This window comes from Tauraco erythrolophus, chromosome 4 (genome assembly GCF_009769465.1).
Source record: "Tauraco erythrolophus isolate bTauEry1 chromosome 4, bTauEry1.pri, whole genome shotgun sequence".
Lineage (NCBI taxonomy): Eukaryota > Metazoa > Chordata > Aves > Musophagiformes > Musophagidae > Tauraco > Tauraco erythrolophus.
The window spans coordinates 75,475,739-75,487,862 of NC_141468.1; the positions used below are offsets into that span (position 1 = coordinate 75,475,739).

Sequence of the window (12,124 nt, forward strand, 5' to 3'; positions counted from 1 at the left end):
GCTCACTTTTAATATTCCATTCCAGTTCAGAATAGACAATAAAAAATTGTGAATAAATTATGATTCACTCAAAGCAGACAAAGCTAATGAATCTTCATTCATGAATGTAACCCTGTCCACATAAAAGCAGCTAAAAATTAATTTTTATCACCTTGCAATGAGATGAAATCTCCCAAAGGTATTAAAATACAGAAACTTTCTAGAGACAGGATGCATCAGCTTTCACATTTATGCAGTTGACGCAACAGATGCAATTGCTTATCCTTAGAGTTTTATGAGACATAAATGATGATTGTGCAGCCCGTTTTAAGTTTAGGATGGGTTAATACTGAATCGGGTTCAACAGGGTTCTACATAGAATCATAGAATCATTTAGTTTGGAAAAGACCTTTAAGATCATCAAGTCCACTGTTAACCTAGCACTGCCAAGTCCACCACTAAACCATGTCCCTAAGCACCCCACCTTCACATCTTGAAATACCTCCAGGGATGGTGACTCAACCACTTCCCTGGGCAGCCTGTTCAATGCTTTACAAATCTTTTGATACAGAAATTTTTCCTAATATCCAACCTAAACCTCTCCTGGCGCAACTTGAGGCCATTTCCATTTGTCCTATTGCTTGTGACTTGGGAGAAGAGACCAACATCCACCTCACTACAACCTCTTTTCAAACAGTTGTAGAGAGCGATAAGGTCTCCCGAGTCTCCTTTTCTCCAGGCTACACAACCCCAGTTCCTTAAGCTGCTCTTCATAAAACTTGTACTCTAGACCTTTCACCAGCTTCGTTGCCTTTCTTTGGACATGCTCCAGCACCTCAATGTCTTTCTTGTAGTGAGGGGTCCAAAACTGAACATACTATTCAAGATGCAGTCTCACCAGTGCTAAGTACAGGAGGACGATCACTTCGACACTATTGCTGATACAAGTCATAGAATCATAGAATGGTTTGGGTTGGAAGGGACCTTAAAGATCATCTAGTTCCAACCCCCCTGCCATGGGCAGGGGAACCCTCCACTACACCAGGTTGCCCAAAGCCTTATCCAACCTGGCCTTGAACACTTCCAGGGATGGGGCATCCACAACTTCTCTGGGCAACCTGTTCCAGTGCCTCAGCACCCTCCGAGTGAAAAATTTCTTCCGTATATCTAATCTAAATCTCCCCTTCTTCATTTTAAAGCCATTGCCCCTTGTCCTGTCACTACACACCCTTGTAAAAAGTCCCTCTCCAGCTTTCCTGTAGGCCCCCTTTAAGTACTGGAAGGCTGCGATAAGATCACCCCGGAGCCTTCTCTTCTCCAGGCAAGAAGAGAAGACTACAAGAAAGTCAGGACACTTGGCCTTCCTGGCCACCTGGGCCCACTGCTGACTCATATTCAGCTGTCTGTCAATCAACACCCCCAGGTCCTTTCCTGTCAGGCAGCTTTCCAGGTGCTCTTCCCCAAGCCTGTAGCATTGCATAGGGTTGTTGTGACCCCAGTGCACATATTGCACAACTGAGTCATTTTACTTGACATTTAAAAATCATACATGAAGATTATTCATTTTCTATTTTCATTGCTATTAATATAACATTAATAATTAAAATTATTAACAAATGTGCTGGTTTTGGCTGGGATAGAGTTGATTTTCTTCATAGTAGCTAGTATGGGGCTATTGTTTTGGATTTGTGCTGGAAGCTGTTGATAATGCTGAGATGTTCCCCTTACTGCTGAGCAGTGCTTACACAGAGCCGAGACCTTCTCTGCTCCTCATCCTACCCCACCAGCGAGGAGGCTGCGGGTGCACAGGAAGCTGGGAGGGGACACAGCTGGGACAGCTGACCCCAACTGACCAAAGGGATATCCCATACCCTGTGACATCATGCTCAGCATATAAAGCTGGAGGAAGAAGAAGGGGAGAATGTTCAGAATGATGGTGTTTGTCTTACCAAGTAACCATTATGTGTGACGGAGCCCTGCTTTCCTGGAGATGGCTGAACACCTGCCTGCCCATGGGAAGTAGCAAAGGAATTCCTTCTTTTGCTTTTCTTGTGTGTGCAGCTTTTGCTTTACCTATTAAACTGTCTTTCTCTCAATCCACGAGTTTTCTCACTTTTACCCTTCTGATTCTCTCCCCCATCCCACCGGAGGGACAGTGAGAGATTGGCTGTATGGGGCTTAGCTGCCGGCTGGTGTTAAACCACGACAACATATCTTATTCAGATAACGAATTTCTAAGATCAATGGCATGCATAATTTACTGTCTGTACTCTATTTTTTCCACCAGAGAAAGATTGTTAATACTTGCTAGTAAGCTATTTGTTGTCCTAAATCTGATGTCATTCAAATCAGCAGAAATTTCACTTCAAAGGGATCAAAGTTAGGTCACAATACTTTGAAAACATTATATGTTCTGCAGGTTTTGTGTTGAGGTTTTTTCATCAGCTTTTCTGTTCAATTTATTATTCACCACTGATCAGTACCTACAATACAACCTTACCCAGAATTTTGGTTGAGTTAATTTACTCAGCGGAATGAAATTAGTCTGTTTATAAACAATTCTAAGCTCTGGGGCAACAAACTTTCTCATAGTGGAAATCAATTCCACATCAAACAGAGTTTGCTGCTTATTTATATCTCTGCAAAGGTAGCATGTCGGGTAAAGTTATGGATGCACGTAACACCATACTTTGAGCTACATGGGCTTTGAGCAACCTGGTCTAGTGGAAGGTGTCCCTGCCCATGGCAGAGAGGTTGGAACTAGATGATCTTTAACGTACCTTCCAATCCAAACCATTCAATGATTCTATTTCTTTAGTAAATAAAAACTATTACCCTAGTCTTCAAACATAGCTGGTCAAGAATAGTGCTTTTAATCCTTTTTCATTTTTAAATCCTTTAGAATGTTGTTAGAAATGAATCCCTTTGTAACAAATTTAAACCTCCTGAGGATAAAAGTTGATTTTTTTTAAAAGATGCATCTATGTTAGTGTTTTCAAATTGAGTCACCTGGTCACTCCACTTGCCATACTTTGATTCACACTCCGAAGTGTGTAAACTTGATTCTTCCACGTGGAACTAAACCAATAGATATGCTCCAGGAGCAGGACTTAGGTGCTCCACTCACTAACGAGCAACCAATTCACAGGATCAGACTAGAGCGAGCCAGAATAAACACCAGAAAAATGTGTATAGTGTGAGCCCTGGGCCTTAAAAATCAACTGTTTCAGTCCAGCTCCTATCGCACAACGCAAATTGCCAGTGTAAAACAAATGTAGTTATCTCTCCTGGAAGTCTTTGTAGAAGCCCACAGACGGCCTGATCTGGTATCTGCAAAGTGACAGGTGGAAAACTAGTGCCTCAGAAGAACTAGCACTGTCTGCGTGTCCCTGCGGCACTGCAGCTTACACGTGTATTTACCAAAAGTAAAAGAGTATGACATGATGATGTACTTATTTTTTACTTTAAGTCTGGAAGACTTCAGTTTCTCTGCACAGGGCATACCTTTGCAGCGACTGTCATCTGTCAGTTCATAACCAGTTCCACAGCTCGTGTCCCGCTGACAACGAAAGGATCCTAATGTATTGACGCAAGTTTGTCCAATCCCACAGCTGTGTGTCCCAGTGATGCATTCATTAATATCTAGAACATGACAAAATATTTTAAAAAAATAAATAAAGAGTAAAGAAACATGAAATCACTGGAAAGCGATTAGGTCAAAGGCCACCTGTGGGCACATTTCCAACTAGTCATTACTTTGAGCATCAGGATGAAAAGAACGGTGTGGATTCGGCCCCACGCTCACAAACCTGCAATGTGGCTGCTTATCTCTGTTCTCAGTGTGAGTCACTAAAGACATTTTGACTCCACTGGTAACGGGACTTAGGACTGCTGATTCACTGCTCTTAAGCAAGAGGGGGAAGTTGTACTGAGTGACAGCAAGGGGCCAGCATCATCTGATTGAGTCAGTAGCAGATGATTATAGTGGCTATATGAATGAGGCAAGCTTTCAGAAATCTTTCCCTTGCTCTGCCTCCCACCCACATACGGCTTAGGGACTCCCTGACCACAAGCTGGAACTTTCTATTTTGTAGTTATTGATAGACGTTTCTTTTGTGAATCTTTTCATTTTCTCTTTGAATGCATAAGAGCATTTGGCATCCACGTGTATCAAATGTAAAAGTTCTTCCTTTTAATATTTCACATTAAGTTGGTGTTAATCTGACCATTCATTGATATCTATTTTATATCCTGAATTTTGTATCTGAGCTACTTAAGGAGACTCCCTTTTCAGTCACAGAGAAAAAAAGGCTGATTACTCCTGATGAGTCATGCTGCTCATTCTACAATAGCTACGCAAAATACGCAAGATAAACTGTGCTCTGGAAATGGTTTTTTCTCTCAGTTAGCACCAAAAGGAGCCTAGGCTAACTAGTGCAGAAGCAGATGTCCACATTGCACATACCTGAAGTCAAGCGCGATAAGCTCTATCCCAGCCCATTTCATTTGATGTCCCTTTAGTAGTTTTTCTGGGAGAAATGTAACAGTTCTTCCCCTTGACTATTCCCATTCCACTCAGGACATCCCAGATTTTCATCCTTCCTGTCATTTGTATCCTTAGCAAGCTGAAGAATTCTGCTTTATTTCATCTGCCTTATCGATTACTATCTACTACTATAAAAGAGAACTGGTATTTTATTTTGGTTTTATTCACAACAATAAAGTCAAGATCTTCTGCCTCTTCTCCACTCTAAACCCTTCATCTGTTCTACTGTTTCTTCACTCCATTGTCCCACAACTCTCATTTCAACACTCCATTTTAAATCAACTTTTTATGATCTCACCTCTTTACCCAGTAGGCATAAGCATATTCTGATCTCTTCTGTCTGGATCTTTTTTTATCTATTCTTGCTCTTTTAAAACAAGGACGTTGATAATCGAGGCAATGGCTTTATTTCTTTTACCTTCACAGTTGACACCATCTGATTGAAGTTGATATCCAACAAAGCAGGAGCAGACGTAACTGGATCCTGTGTCTCTGCACTGCTGGGAGCAGGGACCACCGCCTAATTGGATATTTTAAGAAGTCTTACATAATTAAGAGGCTCTTCACAGGAACTGAAACAAACCATTGATTTACAGGATGCTTGTTGATTTAGAAAAACAGGTAACTAAGCACACACATATACAAAAGAAGGAAAGGGCTAAACACTGAAAGAAGTGTTTGTAATCACTGGATTCTTTTAGTTCTGAAAATGTATACAAGAAGGTAGTAAATTAAGGAGTTGCTCATAGCCCATCATTGTTAGAAGTTGAAGGGAAAATGCTGATGAGCTCAGAAACCTCCTCAGGTTTCGGCTGGGAAGTTAAAACTTTGTATGGTGATTACCACACAACAAGGAAGACAAGATGCATCGGCATAAGTTCATGAAACATTTTCACTATTAGCTGCATTAGGCTTTATTTTTAGCCTGTCCTTATTAGCACCATACTCCTGCGTCAGCTACAGCATGTGCTCTTTTCCTAATCAGCAGGCAGGAAACATGAAAGGAAGAAGACAGTGTTGTGGGTGACAAAGGCTTCAGAAATGTAAAGGAATCAAGACTTACTACTGGGGTACTAAGGACCTAATGAGGTGTGTGTAGGAGTCACAAAGGATGTCAAAGAGAGTTGGAGTTATTCTGGCAGACAGAAAGAGAGCAAGCTATAGGAAATTTACACAAAATGTGGCTCATCGTTAAGAAATCTTACTTTTTCTGATCTTGTTAAAAAATAAATTAATATTAAAAACATTTAATATTCTCACAGCAGAGAAAAGGTTATGTACTTCCAACTCTTTGCTGTAAGAGTGTTGATATTCTTAGTACAAATAGAACTAATACAAATTTAACATCTTTATCAATGACCTGGATGAGGGGATTGAATGTACCCTCAGTAAATTTGCGGACGACACCAAGCTGGGAGGCTGTGTCGATCTGCTCGAGGGTAGGGAGGCCCTTCAGAGGGATTTGAACAGACTGGATCGTTGGGCTGAGGCCAATGGCATGAGCTTTAATAAGGCCAAGTGCAGAGTCCTTCACTTGGGGTATAAAAACCCCAAGCATCGCTATAGGCTCGGGGAGGAGTGGCTGGAGACCTGCCTGGCGGAAAAGGACCTGGGGGTGTTGGTTGACTACCGGCTTGATATGAGCCAGCAGTGTGCCCAGGTGGCCAAAAAGGCCAATGGGATACTGGCGTGTATCAAGAATAGTGTGGCCAGCAGGAGCAGGGAAGTGATCCTGCCCCTGTACTCGGCACTGGTGAGGCCGCACCTGGAATATTGTGTCCAGTTTTGGGCCCCTCGCTTTAAGAGAGATATTGAGCTCCTGGAGCGAGTCCAAAGAAGGGCAACTAAACTGGTCAAGGGGCTGGAAAATAAAACTTATGAGGAGCGGCTGAGGGAGTTGGGGCTGTTTAGCCTGGAGAAGAGGAGGCTGAGGGGAGACCTGATTACGGCCTATAAATACTTGAGAAAAGATGGTGGGGAGGTAGGGGAAGGGCTCTTTACATTAGTGATGGGAGATAGAACAAGAGGAAATGGGCATAAGCTTAGTCAGGGGAGATTCAGGTTGGATGTTAGGAAGTATTTCTTCTCTGAAAGGGTTGTCAGCCACTGGAATAAGCTGCCCAGGGAAGTGGTTGAGTCCCCATCCCTGGATGTGTTTAAGAATAGGGTGGATGAGCTACTTGAGGACATGGTTTAATGGGGATTAGGGATGGTTGGACTCGATGATCTCTAAGGTCTTTTCCAACCTAGAAATCTATGAAATCTATGAATCTATGAACTTGTCTTCTTCTGTTTTTCAGAATGGCTGGATAGGCATTAAACAAAAGGTTTGAGATAAGCACAATCAATGTGGGCAAATGCAGCTAAAATACTTTAAACTTTTGAGTGAATTAAAATAATTTTTTAAGTGTAACAATTTCTAACGAGGACAGGGCCATTAATACACCACAGAAAATTAGGTCTGTACGCAATACTAGCAAAGGCAATGACATTAGAAGGAACCACAGTCTTGTGGTTGAGATGGACAGCTACAGCCTTCTGAACCTCTGCTAATACTCTGAGCTCCTGTCAGCCACAGTAAAACCTATCGTGGAGGTGGTGGAAGAAAAGAATTAATTTCCTCATATACCATGAAAGTGCTCAAAAACAAACTGCTGGAGGTTCCACTGCCTAGGAAATTTAAGCTTCCCCTGTTGAAAATTGAAAAATCACAAGTAATTTTGGCATGCCAATTTATCAGAAAAATATACTGTAGACAGAAACTCTAATTTGCAATTAAAATTTGTAAAAGAGTACCAATCCATCTCTTGCAGGCAGCTGATTAACTGACAAATGCAGCAATTGATTACATAAAGAAATAATGCTAGGAAAATATGTAACACGTTTTTCCATGTCATCTCTTATAATTAGCAGCTGGAGACAAGAAGGAATGCCAGTGTTGGCTTTGACTAGCTAATGACCTAGCAGACACTTCCATTCTCTCTAGACTGTAACAGCTATACAACATGCAGCACAGTAAATCATCTCTGAAATGGAATATAAGTCTATTAAATTGATTTTATCCTAAATAAATTACTTAGTTCTGAAATGCTTGAAGAAGACAATAAATCACTGCTGCTTTAAGTTTATAGACATGTAAATCACATGTGACAAGCAATAAATCAGAATACTTAGCAGAATGATATCCCAATAACACATTCTTCCCAGGAGGCAGAACAGTCTGACTAATGAGGACAATAGTCCCTTTTCTTCCCTTTTTTTCAGGTGATGCATCTCAAAAGGAAACAAGTTTTGCCCAATACTCAACCACTCTGATCATCCCAAGAGGAGAAGAAAAGAATGGACATATTTAATACAGGATCCCCACGTTCTGAAGAATCCAGAGTACTCTACAGGTTCAATGGGTAACACCTCTGAGGTATTACCCACTAGAAGATAAATAAAAGTTAACTGTGTAGTCTAAGCTAAGTTGGGTAAGGCGAACGCCGCTATGGGAGACAATGCATCCCTTGTATTTAAGAACTACTGAGGCATCACATTTCTTAGAACTATTTCTAAGTTCACTCTGCTGTTTCTTAGAAAGGATATTCATGTTGTTATTTTACCGGTAACTAGCCTGGACAAAAGGTTTTGGCTAATCTCTAGATCTAAGTTTGCTTCACTTTTATTGGAGGCAATCACAAAAGAGCTGGCTAACAGGACTAGTCACCTGACTTACCTCTGCAGCCATCATGCAGATAAGGATCTTCTTGGTCTAGTTCCTCCTTTGAAATCTCAACTAAAAAGAGGAGAGAGAGGCATTAGAGGAGAAAGCACTTTTCTTCTTACAGTAAAAAGTTGCCTGCTTGGGACGAGACTCAGACCAGGGTTTTGGATAAACCAGGACAAAATTAAAGAGTGTTATTTACATATTTTACAGCTATTTCATACTTAAATTTGACATTCAAATGCACATGGCCATGGGGCATTTTCCACCTGACTGATTCAATATGAAAGACATACTGTTATCACAGATTACATTTGGGCTGAGATTTTCAAACGCAGGTTCTTAACATTAGGCTTTTAACCAGAGCTTAACCTCATTTTCATAAGACATGTTGTTGAGGCACGCTTGGCTTCCACTGACTTTATAGTAGCTTGGGGTACTCACAGTTTTAATGAAAATCAGATTAACCTCAATTATTTATTTAGACTTCATTCCAAAAAGAACTCCACACCCAACTTTTGGGCACCTACTTAGGGCATTCTTTCAAACGTACTTCATATACCTTAACTCGGAGAGTTTTGATCAGCCGTACTTCTGCTACGTGACTGTGTCCTGAGAGTTCTTTCTCTCCACATGGAGGACATAAACCAGCTGAATACATCTGAACACTGCCTGAACCCATTGCTTGCCCAAACACCAGGAACTGCATGACCACTTTCCAGCTCCTTTAGCTCGTTTCAGCTATCACTAGCCAAAAAAATGAGCTCCAAAACATGCATCATTAAATTACTCAGAGATCTCAGGTTAGAGGAATTCCAACAGAAATAATTTAAAGTACAAGCATTCCTTGTATCCCATGCAATTTTGTGTCTTACTCTTTTACAATTTGCAACATAAAATACCTTGCTCCTTTTTAGGAGCATCATCGCTGATGGACACATCAATGCCTTCTTGACCCTTCACACAGCAGGTTCTGAAGACAATTCCACACTGGTATCCCATCTTCGGGTTGGGTTCACAACTCTGTCCTTGAACTTGGGCAGCCTTTCCCAGCAAACAACAATGACAACATGTCTGGTTAAAAAAAAAAAAAAAAGTCAAATCCTAGCTCTGAACAAATGAATGCAAATGTTGTCAACAGCGTTATCTCACCTTGGCAAACTGATGGAAAATTTTCTGTAAACTCTTCAAGAACTCCTGACATACTTAGGCTCCGACATTTTAATCTGTAGCTGAGTTCATTGAGCTCTGCATTTGGCCCACATAGAGCCAAGCACAGAACCTGGATCCAGTTCTCAGAAATATTGTGTATGTGTGAATGTGCGTGCAGGGTGATGTGAAGGACCAGAATGATCCACATATGCATATGGAATCCCATTTCTCCCTGCCTGCACAGCCCAGTTTCCAACATCAGTGAACAGTGGTAATGCTTAACACCTCCGCTTCCCCTCTGTGTCCAGTTCAATTAAACTGGAACATGATCAGTGAAGTACATGACTCAGCTTACAATTAAACTGCCTCCTCAACTTCCCAGCAAAAATTATCCCTCTCTGAACTAACAGACAAACAAGCGAACAAATGTGATTCATCCAAGGCTAGTGTTAACGAGCCACAAAGAGAAGCTATTCTGCTCTGAAAAACAGACTACATAGTCAAACATTACTTAAAAGCATCGCAGTCCTGACATGGCTTCCAGTGATGAAACATGATCTGCCTCTTCCAAACCTTCTGAACTATGGCCCTGGAACACACCACAGAAGTGAACACAGGACAAGTTAATCCCATGGAAGTTTCTCTTTATCTTAAATTGAGGGGACACTGCTGATTTACTCAGTCATCTTCCTTGCTGTTAGAAAGCAGCAAAGATGTTTGGTTCTCTGCAACTGGCGTCTGCCAATCGCTACTGTCATGTAAAAGCAGATTTCAGCTTTTATTGCTAATTTTATTGTTCTTCCAGACTCTGTTTTGCTTGAAGAAAATAGCCTGTTCCATTAAACAGAGCAGATGAAATACAAAATAACTGAACATTGAATTAATCTTCTGTAATTTGGTGCTTTAAGCACCTCATCTATTGAAAAGAAGATAACTATTACGTTTCTTTCACTACTCTGAAACGTCTACCACTGCCTATATTCTAAGTTTTCCCTTATAAGGTATTACATATGTTACTCTTTCCGTGAGTGAAAGGTTCTTTTAAAAGCTAGAGTAGGATAAAAGTAAAATGTTAAAATCCTTTTTCCTTGTTTCTTCAATCGTTTTTTACTTTAACGCATTTTGAAGTATGTAAGCATACTATTTTGTACTTTGTCTTCAAATACACGACTGAATCCTTCCCCTACTGCAGAATGTTGTATGGCAGGAACTCTTCCCTCCTGGCCAGTTCTGGGGTGTTGTTTTCATGCCCACCATAATGTTAAGATACATGTTTCCCCTTATTAACTACTGTTTGGTGGGATGGTTCCTCACTACCCACTTTCTTTACTTGGTTCTCCAACTACTTCCATCCAGTGGCAGATGCTCTGGTTTCATCACTAGTATGTCTGGGATATTTCCATCTTTCCTGTTTTTTCTGGATGACTTCAGAAATAAATACTTGATGATCTCTTCCAAGAACTGCAACATTTCTGAGTATTTATTCTGTCTAATACATGTAACATTTTCCTGAGGCATCTTTCTCAAAGTTTTTAACATCTGCCTACAATTTTGTTAGATTTCTAATTTTCACAACCATAAATTAGAAGACAGAAATGAAAACTGCACTGAAAATTCATTGTTTGACTTAAGCTTGCATATTTTTGATAACCAAATATCATTTAAGTTACTAAATACAGCTGATGCCTTGCCAGATTTTGACATTATACTCTGCTAGAGATCCTCACTGGCTTCTACTGTTAGGTATAAGAACTGACACACTTGATTTGTTTGTCTTGTCACACAATTCTTACACTGGGAGTTACAGACTTTCTCTGGATTTTTTTGTAAAGAGCAACCATAAATCTTGCTGTTCTTGAAGCGCTGAACAACCTTATGTTCTTTATTTCTTCCAGGTTGAGCCACCACTTGAAAGACCTCTGTCTCCAGCTAACGTGAACCTTCAAGTACAGAGCTTGCCAAGTCTTGCAATGTCTGTAAGAAACTGTATCTTCATTTAACACAACTGTATGCATTGAAACACTTGTTCCAACCTGTACTTATTCTAACTGTGCATGATGCATCTTGATTTAACATACTGATAATAATTCATGTCGCTATACCACAGCCAAAATGTTCCAGAGATGGGAAGTGTCACATGTTTTCTTAACCAATGTTTATGTTAACTGGCTTTTGCTATTGACTCTAGAATATTCTGCACTGGCAGTCCTAAAGGCTAACATTTCCTGTTCAACTAAACAAGAAAGATGAAGCAGCTGATGAATGGCCTTGTGCTCAGAGCATACCCAGGACTCTGCAGACTCACATATGTCTCCACAAATTTCACCTGTTAACTTGGAAAGTCAGCTTTTATTTCAGTCCTCCCACTGCAGAATGGTAATAACATAGCAGTGATAAGGCTAGTTTAACTCATGTTCACGGAGCACTCTGGTATTCTGAGACACAAAGCAGTGTATCATTGTAACTATCACTGTCCTGGTAAGATTAATCTCAACATTTCCTTTTCACGCTTATTTTTTCAGGGCTATTCTGAAAGACTTTGATCCTTTAGTCCAGACCACAGCCTAGACTCTCTATTAGTTCAGTTCTTTATGTGAAAGAAGGTTGCCAGCTGCCTGGAGGCATGTTGCAATGACCATTCACCCATTTGCTAGAACCGTCATTGCCTTCGTGGATAGGATAACCTAACAGTTGAGTTATTACACACTTTCACTGCCTGTAAGCCTGGTGATAATCTCAAA

General features: G+C 40.7%; 1 protein-coding gene across 1 annotated transcript in view; it reads right to left on the reverse strand.

Moving 5' to 3' along the window:
• FBLN1 (fibulin 1) overlaps positions 1-12,124 on the reverse strand; it is an 83,378-nt gene that overhangs the window by 44,981 nt on the left and 26,273 nt on the right. The window contains exons 4-7 of the mRNA XM_086610763.1: positions 9,134-9,305; positions 8,244-8,303; positions 4,944-5,045; positions 3,484-3,621 (exon numbers count right to left, since the gene is read on the reverse strand). Of these exons, the coding sequence (XP_086466889.1) occupies positions 3,484-3,621; positions 4,944-5,045; positions 8,244-8,303; positions 9,134-9,305 (472 nt within the window). The remainder of the gene's footprint in view (positions 1-3,483; positions 3,622-4,943; positions 5,046-8,243; positions 8,304-9,133; positions 9,306-12,124) is intronic.